This window comes from Bos indicus, chromosome 17, assembly GCF_029378745.1.
Source record: "Bos indicus isolate NIAB-ARS_2022 breed Sahiwal x Tharparkar chromosome 17, NIAB-ARS_B.indTharparkar_mat_pri_1.0, whole genome shotgun sequence".
Classification (NCBI taxonomy): Eukaryota; Metazoa; Chordata; class Mammalia; order Artiodactyla; family Bovidae; genus Bos; species Bos indicus.
The window spans coordinates 72,629,927-72,650,232 of record NC_091776.1 but is presented as its reverse complement, the minus strand read 5'-3'; the positions used below and the strand labels follow the sequence as shown (position 1 = coordinate 72,650,232).

Below are 20,306 nucleotides of genomic sequence, written 5' to 3'. Positions count from 1 at the left end.
GAGGATGGGGGTTCTTCCTCCTGGTCAGGAAGCTCCATGTTGGCTTCCGGAGGGGGGCCTAGGGGCCGGGGTGCCAGGGCCGATTACGAGAGGGGAAGGGCAGAGCCCCACCCCAGCTGTTCCCCAGCGCCTGGTCTGAGGCTGAGCGGGGCTGGGCAGCTGAGCCCTAAGCCAGGGTGGCTCCTGGAGGACCACCTGTGTGCGGGTCACTGTGGAGCCCCCCGGCCTTCCTGAGCCAAGCCTCAGAAGAGGGGATGGGTGGCTCCTCTGAAGAAGCAGCCCTTGTGGCAGGGGCAGAGTGGGGGGTCTCTGGGGCCATGGGAGGGTCCCGTTGTCTAGGGCTGGAGCCTCAGGCTCCAGCGACGGGTACCACTGGGCAGGAACTTGGACAAAGCTGGAACCCTAACCACGCAGGCCCTCCTGGCTTCTCGGCCTGTCGGGGAGACAGTGTCGACCCTTGGAGGGGCATCGCGGTAGGGGTGCGGAGAAGGGGCCTGGGTTGGGTCTGGACTCCAGGGTGAGCTTTCTGGAGGATCAAGTAGCACCATGCTTGGCTAACTCGGGAGCAGGGCCGAGGAAGCCCCCAACCCAGGTCCCGGCGCAGTGGCGATGGCGGGGGCGCCGGCCGACCGGGGCCAGGGAAACCGGAGCTAGGAGATAGGGACCGACCGGCTGGTTCCGGAATGTGTTGGGGTAAGTCGGTGCAGATTCGGGGTCGTGCAGTTCCTGAAGTGGTGAGGTGGGGCGCACAGGGAGGTGGGTCGCGGAGCGTGCGCGGCCACCCCAGGCCACCCCCGAATGGGCTCGGCAGAGACCAGGACAGCGGTTCCTCCCGCCCCCGCAGCCCACTACCCGGCTACCCGGCTACCCTGGGCGCAGTTGTTTCTCTTACTCCGGCTGCCGGCGGTGCCAGCGATTGGCTGCGGACAGATGGCCGCGCGCGGATTGGCTGCCCGGGGCAGGGGCAGGGCCGGGCGGGGGGCAGTGTCCGCCCCCGAACCTTCAAAAGGGAAGCCCCTCCAGACGCGCCCGCAGACCCGAGGCTGCACTGCGGTGCCGCGAGGCCTGGAGACTGAACGAGTGAGCCGCGCGCGCCCCGAGGCCCCGGGCCGTCGGGCGCGCGTCTCGTCTCCAGCCATGGGGTCGGCGGCGCTGGAGATTCTCGGCTTGGTGCTGTGCCTGGTGGGCTGGGTGGGCCTGATTCTGGCGTGCGGGCTCCCCATGTGGCAGGTGACGGCCTTCCTGGACCACAACATCGTGACGGCGCAGACCACCTGGAAGGGGCTGTGGATGTCGTGCGTGGTGCAGAGCACAGGGCACATGCAGTGCAAGGTGTACGACTCCGTGCTGGCGCTGAGCCCCGAGGTGCAGGCGGCGCGGGCCCTCACCGTGGGCGCCGTGCTGCTGGCGCTCGTCGCGCTGTTCGTGACCCTGGCAGGCGCCCAGTGCACCACCTGCGTGGCCCCCGGCCCGGCCAAGGCGCGCGTGGCGCTCACGGGCGGCGCGCTCTACGCGCTCTGCGGGCTGCTGGCGCTGGTGCCGCTCTGCTGGTTCGCCAACATCGTGGTCCGCGAGTTCTACGACCCGACCGTGCCCATGTCTCAGAAGTACGAGCTGGGAGCCGCGCTCTACATTGGCTGGGCCGCCTCGGCGCTGCTCATGTGCGGCGGCGGCCTCGTGTGCTGCGGCGCCTGGGTCTGCACCGGCCGCCCGGATTTCAGCTTCCCGGTGAAGTACTCGGCGTCGCGGCGGCCGACGGCCACCGGCGACTATGACAAGAAGAACTACGTCTGAGGCGGGGCCGCGAGAGGGAGGACCGGTCGGGGGATCGGCCTCCGCTGGGGTGTGCCGCGCGCCGGCTCCGTAACTCGGGGCTCCGCGCCCACACTGGACTCCGGTCAGCGGCCCGTCCTCTCCCGCCGCCCGGCCAGCCTGGGCTGCGCCCTGCCCCGCAACGGCGATGCGCGCTCGGGAGGACTCTAGCAGTGACTTTCCTGCGCGGTCCTGGCCCCACCACATGGGCTGGGCGCGCGTTCCTTCGGCTGTGTGGGCGCTGGACTGGAGATACCCGCTCCCTCCCCAGGGGCTCCACATTTCAGAGGGACAGACTGAGCCCAGGGGCCCCAGCCTGGACTGCCAGAGGGACGTTTACAGCCGGACTAGACGACACCCACGGGCTGGACCTCCCTGTCTCACCCCCTGGACTTTGCCAGGCGAGGCTTACAGACGCCAGATCCTGGGTGTGGGGCCGGGACCCTGCCCACCTTCGCAGCTTGTGGGGGGTGTGCGACTCTGCTTAGTAAACGGTCTGGATACCCTCCCCACTGTGTCCTGTCCTCTGTCGTCACTCCCTGTGCCCACCCCTTTCACCCGCCCACCTACCCGATTTCTTCCCAATAAGCAAGGCTGGCTCTCTGGGAACTGGGAAACCTCACGGCCACTTCTCAGGTCCCCTGGCATCTGGTCGCCTTCCCACTGGGTGGAAACAGCCGCCAGCAGGGCCACTGCTGAGTCCCCGGGGGAGGGGTGGGTGCAGGGGCTGAGGCAGACCCCAGCAGCTGCTGCAGGTGGACCCAGCAGGCGTGGGGGGTTCTGGGATGCAGGCAGTGCCAGGGCTGCTGGCTTTGCTGAGGGGACTGGGCGCGAGGCACCACCAGGCAGATGCTTCCCACCTGCCCTCTCAGGGCTCAGCCATCCCTGGATCACTCCCACGGGCAGGCATCTGCACGGCGCTGACGAGGTCTCTGCTGCCAAGGCGCAGCGGGAAGAGGGACTCTGGAGAGGGGGCTGCAGCTCGACAGCCATGACGCCACGGGGAGGAGGCCCTGGTGGTTGGCTGCCCAGATTGGACTCCAGCCCCCCACCCTGACTCCCTGCAGAGGCCTGCGCCCACCCTGGTGTCCTGGCAGCCAGCCCGGACTTGGGCCAGCCGTCAGCATGTCCATGTCAGCCCCTGCTGGGTGTACCCGGTGTCCTTCCTCCTGGGGGTGGGGCCCCCGGGAGCCGGTGCTGGCCATAATCAGGCCTTGGGTGGGCACCCCACAATGGCAGAGTGGGCCAGACCTGTGACACCCACCAAGATCTCAGTGCTTCCAGCCCTCTTCTAAGCACTCTGAATTAATGCATTTTCCCCGTCTGCCAAAGGCCGGGGCAGGAGGACAATGGATGGGATCCAGGCTGCTGGAGGAGCTCCAGACCCACCAGTGGGGAGGGTGTGGCATCTGCCCCAGTTCACATCCAGGAGGCCTGGGTGCTGAGGGGGCTGAGCTCATTAGGCTCCTGGGGTCCCGAGGCAAGGAGTCTTCCAGGCCTGGCCAGGCTGCCCTGTGGGGAGGGGCAGAACATGAGGCGGCGGCTCAGGGCAGCTGCTGTGAACTTGGCCCCGAGTCCCAGGACTTCCAGGGAGGCTGAACTGTCTGGGGGCGCGAGCTCCCCCCAGCGGGAAGAGCACAGAGGGCCAGGCCCCCGGGCGGAGGCCCCCAGCAGCCTTGGTAGCATCGCCACCTGGGCCTGACCCGGAGCAGCCCCCAGGACGGGGTGTGTGTGGTCCTGGGCTCAGCCCGTCTGCCCTGGCCACAGGGCCCCACCAGTGCCGGGCACAGCCCGTGGACACTGCTGAGCTGACTGCAGGCCCAGGCCCCCACCGGGACCCCGAATGGTCGCTGCCCAGCCCTGGCTCCTGCACACGGCCAGGGTGGGGAGCGTGGGGCCCCGGGGGCCAGGCTGCCATCCCCACCCCGATCAGGGCGAATTTCCGGCCCTCCTGGGAGGGGGCAGACTCCCCTCCAGAGGAGCCGTGGCCCCAGGGCAGCCACCGCACTGGCCACCACCCTCCCCCAGGCCCCCCAGAGACGCCCCCCCACCCACGTTCAACTTCTGGACCTGATTTCCGGGCTGTTCCCATCAACCTAACAGCTGCCCAAACCACTGTGCTTCCTCCAGCCTGCCTGCTCCCTGGGCCCTCAACTCCAGGCAGAGGCCGGAGTGTCAGCCATGTGTGTGAAGGATGGTCTCCTTGCCAACAGGCAGAGGGGGCACCCTTGGCCACCCTCAACCCGCGCGGGCGCTCTGGGGACAGCCCAGCCCACGGCTTCAGACCTGCAGGCCCACCCAGCTTGGAGCTCCCATAATGGGACAGGGCTGACGCTGACCATGTGGCCCTCGGCCCCCCTTCCTGAACTGGGCCTCGCGCTCAGTCCCCACCCGGGGTGCCACAAAGCGGGGTTGCCTGGGCAGACAGGTGCTGGGGTGAGTGGAGGGTGGGCCTGGACGGGTGCGCAGTCAAGAGCATGGGTCTGAGACCAGTGGACAGAGGAAGAGGCCGGAAGCTAGAGCGGGTGGTCCTGCTGGCACCATGGCGGTCAGCACGGGCGCTGGGGGCCGGGGCTCCACCCACGGCTGTCCAGGGAGCCCCGAGGTCACTCCCCACGTGGACTTCCCGCTGGGCGGCAGGGTGCCTGGGACACAGGACCAAGGCCCCTCTGGACACAGAAGGCTCAAGGAACAACCAAGTGCTGGCCCTGTGACCAGACCCAAGATTAAGGCGCCATTTTATTCCGTTAAAAACCATTGTCTCTGCGTCTAAAACCATGTCCATAACTTACAACCTAAATAACAGCAAGTCAACACAAATAAGGAGGAGGAGGTTACTGCTGAAGAAATCAAACTCTGGAAAAGACAGAAAAGAAAAAATAAATGTAAACAGTTCTAACGGTTCCCCGGATCAGACAGCGACCAAGCCTTCCGGCCAACTGGCTGCTTCGAGCAGCCCAGCACTCACGGCTGGGGTCCCTGCCGCCCGCCTGCCTGAGGCCCCGAAGGCCACCTGGCCCAGCACCTCCTCCCCTTGCGGGCCCCGCCCAGGCTGCCCCCACTCTCCCAGGCTGGCCCACCCGGGCTCCGTGCGGCTCACACGGGCACGATGTCATCACTCGGCCGGCTGCAGGGAAGGGCCTGTCCCCAGTGCCCGCCCCGCTGCAGAGACCCGCACTTGGAACCTTTGACTCAAGCCCCCAGGGCCCTTGCTGAGGCCCCGCTCTCCAGGCCCAAGGGGTGTCAGCCCTGTTTCAGATGAGGACACAGGAACAGCCTGGTGAGGGTCCCCCACAGACTTCACAGAAGACCCAAATCTGATCCCAAGTCCCGTGCTCCCCCCGAGAGAGGCTGGGGTCCCGGAGGCCCCAGACTGTTCTCAGTGGAGCCACTGGGGCTCCTGTGTCCTGAGGTCAGCAGAGAACCAGGGGCTGGAGACTTTGGGCCGGCAGGAGGGACCCCCACACCCATTCCGGAGCCAGGACGGGGCCTGTGTCCCAGCCAGGGCTCAGGGCGGGGCTGGGCCGGGCCTCTGCCGCGGGGGGCCTGGGCTGAAGGGCTCACTGGACAGAGCAGGGCCCCGCCCATCTCCCAAGGGCCCTGGGGCGCTGCGGTGGGGGCAGCCGAGCAGCACCTGGGCTGTCAGTCTGTGCTGACAGATGCCCCGCGGGTCCCAGCCCAGGGCCTGACCAACCCGGTGGCCAGAGCAGGGCAGACTCCGGCTCCCCATGAAGGGACTCCAGGAGCCTAATGAGCTCAGCCTGCTCAGCGCACCTGCTGCGTCCCTGCTAGCCTGGGGCAGGCGGCCCCGGGGGAAGGCGCTGTGCCCGTCTCCGCAGGGCCCCGCCTGGCCTCGAGCATGAGAAGCGGGGCTCTGTGGCAAAGCTCCAGCACAGCCTGCCCGACTCACCCTAGGACAGCAGGGTCACGAGCGCATCCAGGAACTTGCTGCGGTCCTCGGCCTTCAGCTCAATCACTGCATTAATGAAAGGAAAACACCGCTGGAATGGGGCCGGGGCGGCCAGGGGCGCCACTGACTCCCACGGGCCGGCAGCAACCCCCCACATTCCATGCGCGCCTGGCTCCCTGGGCACTCTGCCCCACGCGGCCTGCTGAGCCCTCAGAAGGGGCAGGCTGGCCCGGCCACCCACCTGCCTGGGCGTGGGGGAGCCAAGCAGCTCCGCCCTGGAGGCCCCAACCTGGGGAAGCCGGGGTGTCCTGCCAGCCGGCCAGCACCACCTCCGGTCTCAGGTCTGAAATGGGAGGAGGGGGCTGCTGCTGGGGGGACCGCCTCCATGAGGCTGCAACGAGAATGGCCTGGTGGGAAGATGCCGGCTCCAGACCCCAGAGGCTGTAGGGGGAAGGCAGGTCTTGGGCCTCAGTTGCATCTGACTCTTTGCAACCCCATGGCCAGTAGCCCGTCAGGCTCCTCTGTCCGTGGGATTCTCCAGGCAGGAACACTGGAGAGGGTTGCCACGCCCTCCTCCAGGGGAGCTTCCCGACCCTGGGATCGAACCCTCGTTTCTGGTGTCTCCCGCACCGGCAGGCAGGGTCCTCCCCGCTGCGCCGCCGGGCTTGGCTGTGTCAGGCCTGTCTCTGAGGGATCTCTGGTTGTGACCCACGGGCGCCAGAGCACATGGCCCGGCAGCTCCGCAGCATGTGGGCTCCTAGATCCCCAACCAGGGGTTCAAATCGTGCTCCCCGCGTTGCAAGGCTGATTCTCAGCTACTGAACCAGTAAGGAAGTCTGTGGAAGTAGGCTTTTAAAGAGGTGACCAGATTACTGGGGGTCACTATGGAGGGACCTGAGCTGGTCTGACTGAAGCCCTTGTGGAAGAGAAGAGCACAGACCCAGGGGACGCCGGCGTCTACACACCCAGCAGAGGGGCTTCGGGGGAGCAGCCCTGCGAGACCCTGACCAGCCGGCCCCCCGCATGGGGAGGAGTCCATCTCCGTGGTCTCATGCCCCTCCACCCACTGTGCTGCTCTATTACAGCGGCTTGGGCTCACTGCACCGCGGTGAAGCCCCTCACGTCGGAGAGACAGACAGCAGACAGGGCCAAACGTGACCCTGTCCCCCCCTGGCGCTCAGAGGCTGCGGGTGGTGTGCACGCTGGCAGCTCCCAAGGGTTGGCCCCCGCAGCCTCTGCTGGGCAGCCTTGGGGCTCCGGGGAAGTGGCCTCAGGCTGGACCGTGAGGCTGGGCCGCGGCGCAGGCCCAAGGTAGGAGGGCTGCCGGCAGGGGCCCTGGGCGCCTCGCGGGTGCCGTGCAGGGACGCTCACCAGAGAGATCAAAGTGGTTGTGCAGTGCCCGGGAGTTGGTACCCTCTGCCGCCTTCTCAAACGCCCGGCCGAAAAAGCTGGGGACACAGAGGCATGCTCGCTGGCTACCACCCAGGGCCTCAGGCCACTCTGGATGGCCGCTGCCCACCCCCCGGCCCCAAGCCCAGCCCTGCTCAGCCCTAGAGCGGGTATGCCCCCAGCACCTCCCACGCCCTGCAGAGTGTGTGGGGTGGGGTCCCAGGCACACGCGGCGGGCTGGGATGGGCCAGGGGAGGGGAGGGGAGGGGGGGCACAGGGCGCTGGGGCCGAGGCGGAGAAGGCCGTCCCCGGCCTGGCACTGAGGCTGGAACCCCCCAGACCCGGCCCCTGGACTCACTTCTTCCTGTCTGAGCTGTCCGTCTCTGGGGGGATGCCCACCATGGTCACGGTGCCCTGCTCCGCGCTCAGGGGAGCGGCCATCACCAAGGGCAGCAGCTTGCAGCGCCGGTTCTTTGTCTGCCGGGGGGGGACGCGCACCTCGGTCATAGCCTGTGCCCGGGTGAGCGCCCCCAGCGCCCGGGAGCCCCGAGATGCCCGAGTCCCAAGCCACCGCCCCAGCCTCCGGGGCCCCCGGCTGCTCCCCCTCAACTGCTCCAGGTCCTCACGTGGTTGTCCCTTCCTCCAGGAGGCCCTCCCAGGCCCCGGCTGCTCCCCCCACAACTGCTCCAGGTCCTCACGTGGCTGTCACCTCCTCCAGGAGGTCCTCCCAGGCCCACGCCTCCCCCACTTGCCTCTGCTCAACAGGACCCCAGCCCCGGAGGCCCCCCACCCTCACCGAGCACACGAAGGACTTGAGCAGGTGTCTGCTTAGCAGGCTCAGGGAGGCGGGCTTAGAGAACAGCGCCACGTCCGGGGTGCCCTGTGGGTGCAGGGCGTGCGGTCAGGGGCGGCCGGAGCACCTGGCGGGGGTGCGCGCGCAAGGGAGCTGACCTCCATGAGGGCGCAGTAGAGGAAGGGCCCCTGGGAGACGACGAGGTTGGTGCAGAGGCAGCTGGCGATGGTCTGCTGCGTGGCACGCAGCTGCCGCTTGGCGAGCTCCAGGCCGTGGTACAGCTTGTCCAGGTTACCCCTGCAACGGCAGACATGTGGTGGCGCCACAGCTCGCAGGGGCGCCCGGCTCCCATGTGAGAAGGAGCGACAGTGATTATCCACGGGGATGGACGTCACGGGGAGGGGCTGGCGTCGGAGGACAGGAGACTGGAAGCCAGCCGAGGTAACCTGCAGGGTTCTGGCCGGTGAGGCATGGGGGTACCAGGGACCCCGCCCCTTCTCCCAGTCCAAGGGGGCTTCCCCTCTGTGGAGCAGTGAGGTCTTCAAGAGAACCTCCATACCCAGCAGGTGAGGACCCCGAAATGCCACACTGGCTTCCCGCCTGCCAAGACGAGGCCGTGCCTTCCACCTGCAGATCGTCCCCAGAGACCCTGGGCTTGCTGGGCTTCCACAGCGCCGCCCTGCACCCCCGAACTGGTGACTGAGGAGCACCAGACACTTGAGAAAGACCTGTGGCCCGAAAACATAGCCTTAGAAGAGACTGGACATATCTGGAACCAGAAGAATGGTTAAAATGAAGGCCAGTTGGTGTCTTCAGAGAAATTTGGGCAATACATTCATAAACCAAGAACAGGATGCTATGAACATGGAACAATCAGAAACTGAGACGTGTTTGTGGAAAGAATGATGGCTGCAGCACATAAAGAGCTCCCCTGAAGGCTATAGGATAAAGTCCAGAAGAGCTCCTCACACAGATGAGCCAAAACCTGGGAGACAGAAGGCAAGCCCGAGACTGAGAGGCTGAGCGCCTTCCCAGGGTCTAGGAAGATCGAGAGACAGACGAGTTGGGGGGAGGGGGACAGTGAAGACAAAGTCCAAAAGCGTGCCCTCGGGCTCACCCGGAAGCTCAGCCTGCCCCACGCACCACAGACCTCTTGCACGCTGAGAACTGAAAAAGGTCCCGAGAACTTCCGGTGGGGTCTGGGGTGCACTTACAGAGAAACAAGAACCAAAACGGCTTGGACCGCTCCTCAGCACCTCAGCAGCTAGGAGGCGGGGAGGAACCCCGAATTCTGCACGAGCCAGACCAGCACCCAAATGAGGGTGGAGGACGCCGTCAGACGTGCTAGGGCACAGAATCTTTCCCTCAGCAGCCCCTTCTTTAAGAGCCGCTTGAGAGTAACACTCCTGCAGAATGAGGGCGTGCAGACAGCCCAGGAGCCCGGCCGCCCCGGTCCACTGTCTGGGTGGTCGACAGCAGGCCTGGTGGCCTGGAGCCGAGGTCACAGCCCCAGGCTCTCCTGGACAGAAGGCGCTCGGGGATGAGAGCTGGGAACGGATGCGGTAAAGGAGGCTCCAGGGAAAACAAAGAGCTGCACGGCCGGAAGGAATGTGGTCACCGCCCAGGTAGCTCAGACGACAAAGGATCCTCCCGCAAAGCAGGAGACGCGGGTTCAACCCCTGTGTCAGGAAGGTTCCCGGGAGGAGGCAATGGCAACCACTCCAGTCTTCTAACCTGGAGAATCCCACCGACAGAGGAGCCTGGCCAGACACAGTCCATGGGGCCACAAAGAATTGGATACAACTGAGTGACTAATGGAGAAGGCAGTGGCACCCCAGTCCAGTACTCTCGCCTGGAGAATCTCATGGACGGAGGAGCCTGGTGGGCTGCAATCCATGGGGTCGCTAAGAGTCGGACATGACTGAGCAACTTCACTTTCACTTTTCTCTTTCATGCATTGGAGAAGGAAATGGCAACCCACTCCAGTGTTCTTGCCTGGAGAATCCCAGGGACGGGGGCACCTGGTGGGCTGCCGTCTATGGGGTCACACAGAGTCGGACACGACTGAAGTGACCTAGCAGCAGCAGCAGCAGCAGAGTGAGTAACACACACACCCGCCCTGCGTTAGAGACTCTGGGATATTTTATCAGCCCAACCACGAACCACTGTTCACTGAGCTTCATCCCTCAGAATCAGCCTACAGCCACAGGTGAGACAGCTCACATTTGGTCCTCTGCCCCTCGACTCAGCATTATCAGAGGTGAACACACGGAAGCATTTTCACATCGAGAGAGGGGCGGGGGAGGGGAAAACGAGGGACGCTGCCAACCTTTCCTCACGACCTGGGAGAGAGGACCAAGACTCGAGGATGCTAAAGCTAAGAAGGAGCTAACAACGGGGCAGCACTGTCTGGACGGGGGGAAGGCACACAGACAGGGCTCAGCGCTCTGCTGCGGCAGGAAGTCAGCGGACAATGGCCGAGGCTGGCCCATCGGCTCTAAGACGGGTGGGGACGGCCGACAGTAGTGTTTGGATTTTCCCATACTCCTAGATAAAGACGGAGCAATGACATTGTAGAACCAGTGACCTTTGGTTCTAAGACTCACACTCGGAACACAGGGAGCAACACCGCTGCCTGTGAGCGAGCGCAGGGGGAGGAGGCCCCCAGCTGGCCAGCAGACGCAGTGTCAGCATCAGGGCGGCGGCAGAGGAGCGGAGGCCTCAGGAAGACAGAAGACCAGGCAGCCGCAGGCCGAGGCCCCAGGGGCCACGCAGCAGTCGTGGCAACGACCAGGGGCCAGGGCAGCCCCCCCGAAACAGTCAGGAAGACTGAACGCGCAACACACGAGAAATGGCCCAATCTGGTCACAGTCACCCACAGGAGAAAGGACAAGGAGAACAGCCTCGCTCTCGAGAAGGAAGGTTGACTACAAAGACGCATCCTCAGAGGCCCAGAACCCTAACGTCCTATTTCAAAACAAGTCAGAAGACAGTTAAAGACGGTGCGTCTCAGGAAGTGGGACAGGGAAACGGAAACAGAAGGAAAACACTTCAGAAGAGAAGACTGGACTAAACGAGACAGAGGCGCCCAAAGAGGCACGGGAGGCGAGACAGTGGAGAAATCTAAGAATCACACGGAAGGAAAGCACTCCCCCTGAAGCTGGCCGCGTGTCTCCCGCGTCCCTGGTCACGCCTGCGTGAGGGCCTCCGAGGCAGGGCGGGACGGGGGCGGGAGTGGCCGGTGGGGCTGGGCCACGGCCACGTCCACTACCTGGAGAGGCTGTCCAGGGCCTGCGTGAAGCTGTCCGTCCCGGAGCCGTGCTCGGGGCTCTCCATCAGCGACATCGTGGCGAAGACCACGTCGCTGGCCAGGAACTTGTGCTTGAAGCCAAAGTGGACGCTGAAAGTCTGGACGCGCATGTCCTTCATGCTGCAGCGGGGCAAGCGATGTAGCGGCCGTCTGCATGTGCCCAGAGCGGCCTGCGCTGGGCCAGCTCCAGGGCCGGCACCCCCGCAAGACGTCACCGCCCCCCCACGCCAGCCCCCACAGATTCTCATGGCACGGCCCTTCTGGTCAGAGAAGAGATAGGGCAGGAGGCCCGCACACCAGCCCCGCAGCAGGGATGCCGAGCGCCCGGCACCAGGCCGTCAGCTTGTGGGGCGCAGCAGGAGCTGGCTGTGTGTGTGCAGGGGGCGGGGTGTCCCAGGACGCCAGGAGCAGCCAGGCCCGTGGCCTCCGCAGGGCCAGCAGATGCGCTGGGCACACCTCGTCTGAACCGGGCCCCAGGGGGATCCCAGGGTCCAGAGACAGACAGGCCGGGTCGACTGCAAACGTCTGCATCTCAGCCCCAATTCCAGACTTTCCAGGTACTTTAAGAGGTTCTATTTTTAACCCAAAGAGAAGGTCCCAATTATTTCCGTATTCTCATTTTCTGCGTTATTTTCAGAATGTGGCTAAAACTGAAACCCTGACAAAGTTTAATCCATAGAAATTTGAGTTTACCCAAACTTATTTGCAGACTCTTCAATCATTTCTCGCAAATTCTCCTTCAAGGAGACGTCCATGGATTGAAACTTCTGCTTCACCTGTTTGAGGGGGAGACTGGGGAGGGGGCGCTTGGTCACAGGAGGCGGGAACCCTGGCCACCACTCCAGCCTGGACACTCCAGAATGACCAGATTCGGGGCTCCGCAGAGTGGGTGGGGGGCCACGGGGCGGGGCCTCGGGGACACTCACCCCACATCTGCGAGGAACTCCTGCAGCCGTTTCTGCCCGTGCAGGGACCAGAGCTTGAACCTGGCCGCCGTGTAGCACGTGTTGCACAGGCTGTCATGGAGGGACCAGTGCTGGTAGAGAGCCAGGCGGAGGCTGGGCCGCGTCAAGGAGCTGCAGCCGCACGTGAGCCGCCCCCGCCCCGGGGCCCTGGGGCTCCCCGACCTCAGCGTGACTTGACCCGGACAGAGAGCATGGGAGGGGTGGACGCACAGCGAGATCAAGGGGACCCTGTGGCCACACCCGGAGCTGGGAGTCTCCAGCTCCGGCGGCCTAAGACACGGGTCGCCCCTGAACACAGCAGAGGATACTCGTACTCGAAGGAGATGCGTGCGCAGTCCACGGAGAGCGCGTGCGCCTCGTCCTCATGCCGGTGGCTGTGCCGGGACACGTGCCGCTGCAGCACGCCCACGTCGGTCACGTACTTCACCCTGGAGGACAGCACGCCTGGGCTCACCGCCCCGCCCACCGGGCCCGGGGCAAGCACCCCCCACCGCTGCTGAGGGTCCACACAAGGCCACACATGACTGGACCCAGGCCCACGGCAGCCCCTCCTCAAAGGCCCCCGCAGGGACGCGGCCCCCTAGCCCCTACGGCAAGCCCGCTGCGCCGGCCTCAGGCAGCCTGGGGACGCGCCCTTACTGGGTGATTTTGTCTTGCACCCACTGGTCCGTGAGTCCAACGATGGCCCACCTGGAGGGAGAGGACACAGCTGGGAACGGGCGAGTGGCACTCGCAGGCACCTCCGGCCAGTGGGGTCTGACCCAGACGCCCCATTGCACCAGGCCCCAGCAGACCCGCAGGCGGCCCATGGGCAACCCTGCCCTGGAGCTCACCGCCCACCAGGGCTGCAAAGGTGCCAGGCAGCACGTGGGCTCGCTCAAACCTCACACTCAAGTTTGCTGGGCAGCAAGGCTGACCGGTCAGCTGGGAAGGGCTGACAGCCCAGGCCCCACCCCCGGACCCTCTGGGCCCGTGACATTCCACTGTCCCCCCCGAGTCTGTGTGCGCTGAGGGCCACAGTCAGGAAGGAAACCAGGCCCCTGCACGAGTACAGGACGGGGCTGCCGCCAGCACTGGCAGGGGCCCGGCCCGGCCGCAGGGGACCTGACTGCTCGGAGGGGCCCACGCACCACAGCATGTCGCTCAGGTCCTTGGACATCAGCCACGCCAGGTCGAACATCACCATGGCAGCCTACAAAAGAGACGGGCCGAGGCCGGTGGTCCTGCTCAGGGTAGGGCCAAGCCCACGCTGCCTGGGCCCCAATGTCCCACACGGAGTTGGGGTGGGGGAGAAGGGTCCGATTGGGAGCCCTAAAACCCATCTGCCCTGAGACTCCAGGTCTCCTTCAGCAGCTCCGAGGAGGCTAGCCTCCGAGGGAGCGTCCGGCATCTGAGGGGCCGGGGGTCTGTTCCCGGCCAGACTGCCCGCCTGTGCCTCAGAAGGACCGTCCTGTAGAGGCCAGTGGGGCCCCGGCCACACAAGGCCTCTGGAAATACGGGCTCAGAGTCAGGGCCCCAGGACCAGATTCTAAGACTAGACACAGCATGCTTCACTGGAAACCTATTTTCTGGGGCTCCTCAAGGTCCCAGGTTGTGCTCAGCGACCCCAAGCTGACACGATGTGTCTTTCGTACAAACTTCGTCCCAGGACACAAGGACACTGAAGGGCCTGTGCGAGCCCAGAGTCCTAGCCCCCTGCATAGATGAACAGGCCCGTTCAGTGTCCTCACGATGAGCAGAAACAACAGCTGCCACCCCTCGGGCAGCCCTGGCCTGAGTGACGTTTCACCCAGCAGAGGCCTAGAGGCTCAGCCCTCCCCCTGGCCACACAGAGGCGGCTGCGGGGCTGGGAGGCACCGTCCTGTTCCTGTTCTAGGACGGTGGCCCCCACAGTGTGGCCGGGACCGTGCCTGCACCCGTCTGTACCCACCGACGTCCCATGATACTCGTACTGCTCGTAGTCAAAGAGGACGTCTCTCCTGTAAGGACACAAGACGCCGGGGCTTCACCAGGGAGCAGAACAGGAAGAAAACACTGGGGAAGATGCTAAAATCCCAAGGCACCCAAGAAACACGATGTGCAGGGTGAAAAGGAAGTCTGGGTAACTTAAGTTTCTTTTATACACTTTCTTTTCCCTACGAGATGTTTCACACAATTGCCATCTATCCGATTTGTGAGAGTTTGTAAACAGAAGGATCTATACTTAGAAATTAGGACACCAAAGGACCAGGGCATCACCCCCAATGGACAGTGTGTTTGGGCGACCTGGGGACCGGCCTGGCCCTCGCGGGACCAGAAGCGAAACGGAGGGGCGCAGGCGCCGGCCAAGAGGCGCTAACGCAAGCCATGACCCTAGCGTGCAGCAGAGACGGGCATTGCTGGCCGCCTTCCCGCCACGGGACGCAGTCTCACCTCCGGGCCTCCCACTCTCTCCGCTGCCTCCTCTTCAGGGTTTGCGCTGCAATCTCCTGACCACGACAAAGAGAACAGAGGGCTGAGCAAGAGCCAGGAGCTCAGCCCTGGCCTGGGAGGGTTCAGATCTGACGGCAGGCCAGCGGGTGGGAGGGGGAGCCAGCAGGGGTCTCTGTGGTGACAGCGGTGTCCCGCGTCCTACTTCAGGGGCTGACAGGTCACCGTTGGGGACGCGGGCAAGGTGCACACGCGATTTCAGCTCACTTCCGACACCTGCGTGTGATCTGCAGTGACGTCAGAACTGGTGTGTAATGGCACGTGACGGTCCTGACGAGGGACCTTCTGGAGGGTGATGGAACGCCTCCCTATCTCGTGACTTCATACGTCTGTCAAACCTCACGGAACTGTACACCTGGTGAAGGTTATTATGTAAAACCCCCAGGTTTTGTTGGTAGATTAACAAAGAATTCTCTGACCTTCCTCACAGTGCCGAGTGGTGTCCTGTACCCTGCCCTCACGCCTGTGGGACTCCCAGGCTGGTCAGAAGGGCTCAAACAGCTCAGTTAAAAAAAAAAAAAAAACAACAAATAAACCAACCTAATAAAAAAATGGGCAGGAGATCCAAATAGACATTCTGCCCAGAGTCAGTGCCCAACCTTCTGCCTTCCAGCTCTGCCTGGGCCCACAGGGTCTGGGCTGACCCTTGACCTTCAGGAGTGACCAGCTCCTTAAGACTGTGGTGAAAGGTGCAAACCCACCTCCTCCAGCCGTGTGCGCTTCTCAGAGGGCTCTGACCCCTCATCGCCTTCATTTCCCGAGTGTTCTTCATCCTCCTCTTCATCCCGAAAGATATCTTCATAGGCGGGAACTTCAAGGTCATCATCTTGTTTAATGAGCAATCTGATCTATGATTAAAACACAGAGCCATCAACCTCCCCTCTCCTTAATGGAAAACTATCCATCACACGTTTTCTCTCCCAGAGTCTTATCTTCCGAATCTGCACCCCACTCAGTACACAGAGAGTACGGAGCCTGCAGACGGTACGACTCCTCGGTCACTTCAGTTCAGTTCAGTCGCTCAGTCGTGTCTGACTCTCTGCGACCCCATGAATCGCAGCCTGGGAGTCTGGATAAAACACTCCCTCTTAGGCCCACATTCAGCCAACAAAATGAACACCTTGCACCTCAGCCTCCAACCAAGGACACAGAGACCTGTGACCTCGCAGCGAGTAAAAGTCCTGTCCCTAAAAGAGGTCCTTCGTGAGAGGCTTTCAGGGCTGAGGCTACTGTGGGTGTGTGCCCACGGGCGGCTCAGAGAGCTCATGCCAGGCTCACCGGGCCCCACACGACTGTCCTGGACCCCACACCACCCGGGCAGCCAGGGAGCGTCCTGCCCCATTTAGAGGGCAGGTGCCTCTGAGGTCTGGATAGTCAATAAAGCTGGCTGGCCTGAGCTCGGAGTGCACTCGGAGCAGGTTCTGGACCCTGTGCCTCCTGGGTCAAGCGAGTCCCACACATGCCTTCTGAGCACCTCTGAGGGAGGTGACGTGTTTCTCATCAAAGGTGGACAAGACCAGGGCCTGTCCTCAGGCTGCTCCAGCCCCTATAGGCAAGATGGACACATGCCTTGCCAAGAACACCAGGCCTGACGCTGTGGCATGAAAGGGACAGACAGACGGACAGGAGAGCTCGGGGAGTCGGGCCTACCTGGGTGTCGCTGTACACGTTCACAACATTGACTGGCCTGTGAGTGTCACACACGAAAAACACGGCCTCTTCATCGGGTTGGAGGATATCCAACAGATCCACGTTGGCGCCACAGTTTATGAGGATGAAATAGCGGAACTGGACAAAGGAGAGGGGCGCGGTGAGTAAGCGCACGGGGCCGGCCATCTGCCTTCAGCACCAGGCCTGAGTCCTGCAGGGACTCATCCAGCCCGATGCACGGTGAGGCCCTGCTTGCAAGGGGCTCCAGAGATGGCCACAGCTGGCCTGTGCCGAGTGCTTTAACAACCCCATGCACAAGTTCATTTCCAGGACGACACTGTGAGGCAGGTACCATGACTGTCCTGCCAACGAGGAGTAGGCAAAGGCCAAATCTCTTCTGGCCTCAGGCATGGGGTTCAGAAGATGTGGGCAGACCTAGAGTTCAAATGCATAGCGGGGTCCCTCCCGACCTGTCACCCAGTCTTCTGCGACAGACTCCTCTCTGTCCTGGCAGGAATGCACCCGGTCAGATTCCAGCAAGTCTGAGGTAGCTTGCATTTAACAAGTACCTGACTATTAAGTCGGGCTTCCCTGGTGGCTCAGATGGTAAAGAGTCTGCCTGACAATGCAGGTGACCCAGGTTCAATCCCTGAGTCGGGAAGATCCCCTGGAGCAGGAAATAGCAACCCACTCCAGTATTCTTGCCTTGGAAATCCCATGGAATGAGGAGCCTGGCGGGCTACAGTCCATGGGGTTGCAAAAAGTGGGACACAGCTGAGCAACTAACACTAAATATTAAGTAAAGCTTTTTGTTACATCCTATCACTACAGAAAACTCTTTCCTTGTAAATATGATCTGGCATAGATCCCTCTCATGATGACAGGAGCACTAGGCGAGGACTTGTCTCTGCCAGACAGTCCTCCTTGCAGCCAGAAACTCTGAGACCCTCTTCCAGAGAGCAGCCCCTCCCCGGGGGGTGGTGGGGTCTCAGACGTCCCGTCTCTCATAATAGCTCCATGTAGAGCTGAGAAGAGACCTGGTCTCTATGGCCCAAATTCCAAAGGGAGAAAGTATGTTCCTGAATTTCCAGTTGGAAACTGGGATACACTTCTTGGAAAAATAAATGTGAAATAATGATCTAATGTAAAGTAATTTTAACCAGGCTGTATCAGAAACAACCTTCTAAATTCCAAGCACCTGAGAGTGAAATGTGTCTAAACACAGGTTCAGAGCTAGAGATTGTCCTTATTCACGATCTTGTTTTTGTTGTCAATTTTATCCCTGCGATTGGACGGTAAGTCACCACACACAGGGCTCACTTCTCTCTTCTGTGTAACCTAAGAAAGTCGATAGTTAGAAATACACACAAGTCATTGTATAAATATTGAGTTCTTCACCACCAGCACCACTTGGGAAGCACCATCGTAGAAAGAGAAAGAATGCTCAGTGTTAAGAAGTTGCCAATTGAGAGATAAAGCCCAATATTCTCAAATGCGTCTCTCATACCTGTTCTTTATGCTCTAGAAATGCAGTTTCAAGTTCTTGCCACCCAGAAACTGGAACCAGCGTGTACTGCACGTGGTCACACTGGAACAGGGCCTGGAGAGAGAGAATTTTCAAAGCCTACTGTATTTAGAACGTCTGCAATCCATCCTGAAACACACATTCAGTTCAGTTCAGTTCAGTTCAGTCGCTCAGTCGTGTCCGACTCTTTGCGACCCCGTGAATCATAGCACGCCAGGCCTCCCTGTCCATCAAATGCACATTACAAGAAAAAAAAGATGGGCTGAGAGACAACAGATGCTAACGTAAGGTTAGTGAACGTTGACGTCAGCAAGGAGGTAATGGGAACATGAAAGTCCACTGAGCCGTACCTCAGTTTTGCTGAACATCACCAAAGGAACACACTGCTGAAAAACTCGCTGTTTCCAGGTTTTTGGTGAGTCGTTCCCGACCCAAGGGCCTGACCAAAGCTCCTATAAACCTTGCCTGTGTGGCCACCTGCTCAGTCATTTAGGCCTGACTTTTTGAAACCCCGTGGACTGTAGCCTGCCAGGTTCCATGGGGTTCTCCAGGCAAGAATACTAGAGTGGGTTGCCATTTCCTGCTCCAGGGAATATTCCTGACCCAGGGATTAAACCCACGTCTCCTGCATTGCAGGTGGATTCTTTACTGCTGAGCCATCGGGGAAGCCCTGAACCATATTTAAAACCGAACAACAACAATCTTTCCTTAGCACTGAAGAATTCATGCCTTCAAACTCTGGTGCTGGAGAAGGCTCTTGAGAGTCCCTCGGACAGTAAGGAGATCAAACCAATCAATCCTAAAGGAAATCAACCCTGAATATTCACTGGAAGGACTGATGCTGAAGTGCCAGTACTTTGGCCACCTGATGAGAAGAGCTGATTCATTGGGAAAGACCCTGATGCTGGGCAAGATCTAAGGCAGGAGAAGGGGATAACAAGATCAGATGGTTGGATGGCATCACTGACTCAAAGAACATGACTTTGAGTAAACTCCGGAAGAAGGTAAAGGACAGAGAAGCCTGGTGTGCTGCAGTCCATGGGGTCACAAAGAGTCGGACACGACTGAGGGACGGAACAACAACGCTCTTTCCTATTAAATTAAGGAGTCAGTATCTCCAGAATCCCTGATGACACCCCAGTGCCCTCGACTGTCAGATTCTTCTGCCTCGAACCCCAACGGTGAGAAGGCGCTGCAGGTCTACCGGTCTCTCCAACGCAGCCGTTCTGTGCCCAGCTTGTGGCCTTCTGCCGGCTTCTCCTCTAACCCACCTAACCCCGGCGCAACCTGGCGGGAGTCCCCGCCCCAGGCCGAGCTCCCGCCCCGGTCCACCCCTCGCGCCTGCCCCCGGTCCCCCGCGGCCCTCGCCGGCCCAGCCAGCAGGCCTCACCTGAAGGATCTTGCAAGCGCACAGAGCGTCCACGTCCGAGGCCACGAAGAGAAGGACCCTCTGTCGGGGGGAGAGCTGGCTGAGAGCGGCCCCGAGAACCCCGGCCCCTCCTGCCCCCACGGTCGCGCGCCCTCGTCCCTTCCCCCAGTCTCGGAGCCCAGGAAGGGCTCACCTGGCTCTGGACCACCTCGTAGAACTCCTTGCGGAAGTCGGACACGAACATGACCGCGGCACCTGGACACCCCGGGATGGGACTCGGCCAGCCTGGCAGCCGTCAAGACTCCCGCCAAGTCCGGGCTCTCCCGATTGCCCCGGGGGACAGCCAATCGCGACTCAGGTCCCCGCCTCTCCGCTTTTCTGATTGGCCCGCGCTGGGAGCGACACTTATGCTCCGCCATTCACGACAGGACTACTCCGGCCGGCCCCTAGAGGAGCGTCCTCCACAGGCTGCACGCACTGCGGTCGCGCAAGTCCGGTGCGACTCTGATTCTCCAGAAACCCTACGCTCCGTACACTTTGCTTTGGGAGGAAAAAAAATGCCCACTCCCCTCCTCCAACTGGAATCTCCAGGTTAAAGAAACCTCGCAACAAATTAAACTCATGTACGCTTCGGGAATTCTCTGAAGAAGGAAATGGCAAGCCACTCGAGTACTCTTGCGTGGGAAATCCCATGGACGGAGGAGCCTGGTGGGCTACAGTCCTTGGGGTCGCAAAGAGTCGGACACGACTGAGCGCCTTCACTTTCACTACACTTCACTTCAGGAATTCTCAGGTGCCTCGGTTGGTAGAGAACCCGCCTGCCAAGCAGGAGACGCGGGTTCGAGCCCTGGAGAGGGAAATGGCAGTCCACTCCAGTATCCTTGCCTGGAGAATCCCATGGACCGAGGAGCCTGGAGGGCTGCAGCCTCTGGGGGTCGCAACTCAGCCAGACTGACTGAACAACAACACGTCAGAAGAGGGCGTCGGCGTAGGATGTCAAGGGGCCCGGCCTACTTCAGAGCGGAAGTGTGGCCTACTTCCGCCCGCATCCTCGGGGGCTCCGCCTGCGAGCTGGGTAGTGCAGGCAGTAAGGGCAGTGGGCCCCCCAATTAGT

The 20,306-nt window shown here is 62.0% G+C and overlaps 2 protein-coding genes across 8 annotated transcripts; one reads left to right on the top strand and one right to left on the bottom strand.

Annotated features, from left to right (window-relative positions):
• The first annotated feature begins 1,016 nt into the window (after nt 1–1,016).
• CLDN5 (claudin 5) lies at nt 1,017–2,320 on the top strand. Its single transcript, XM_019977955.2, has one exon. It carries the CDS (start codon nt 1,138–1,140, stop codon nt 1,792–1,794), a length of 657 nt encoding a protein of 218 aa, XP_019833514.2. The 5' UTR covers nt 1,017–1,137; the 3' UTR covers nt 1,795–2,320.
• Nucleotides 2,321–4,512: 2,192 nt separating this feature from the next.
• CDC45 (cell division cycle 45) lies at nt 4,513–20,291 on the bottom strand. Of its 7 annotated transcripts, none has more exons than XM_070770041.1 (20): nt 19,386–20,291; nt 19,214–19,273; nt 17,806–17,898; nt 16,299–16,436; nt 15,350–15,496; nt 14,592–14,647; nt 14,110–14,158; nt 13,310–13,371; nt 12,819–12,869; nt 12,488–12,607; nt 12,141–12,290; nt 11,908–12,006; nt 11,176–11,334; nt 8,063–8,201; nt 7,908–7,991; nt 7,470–7,588; nt 7,094–7,170; nt 5,964–6,113; nt 5,723–5,788; nt 4,513–4,668 (listed from the first exon to the last, which is right to left on the bottom strand). In XM_070770041.1, the coding sequence occupies exons 1-19, from the start codon at nt 19,434–19,436 to the stop codon at nt 5,724–5,726; spliced, it is 1,869 nt and encodes a 622-aa protein (XP_070626142.1). In that variant the 5' UTR covers nt 19,437–20,291; the 3' UTR covers nt 4,513–4,668; nt 5,723. The 7 variants fall into 7 exon arrangements, with proteins under 7 accessions (XP_070626142.1, XP_070626144.1, XP_070626143.1 ...); XM_070770043.1 differs by having other exon boundaries at nt 5,964–6,065; XM_070770042.1 differs by having other exon boundaries at nt 12,141–12,272.
• Between the last annotated feature and the right edge of the window lie 15 nt (nt 20,292–20,306).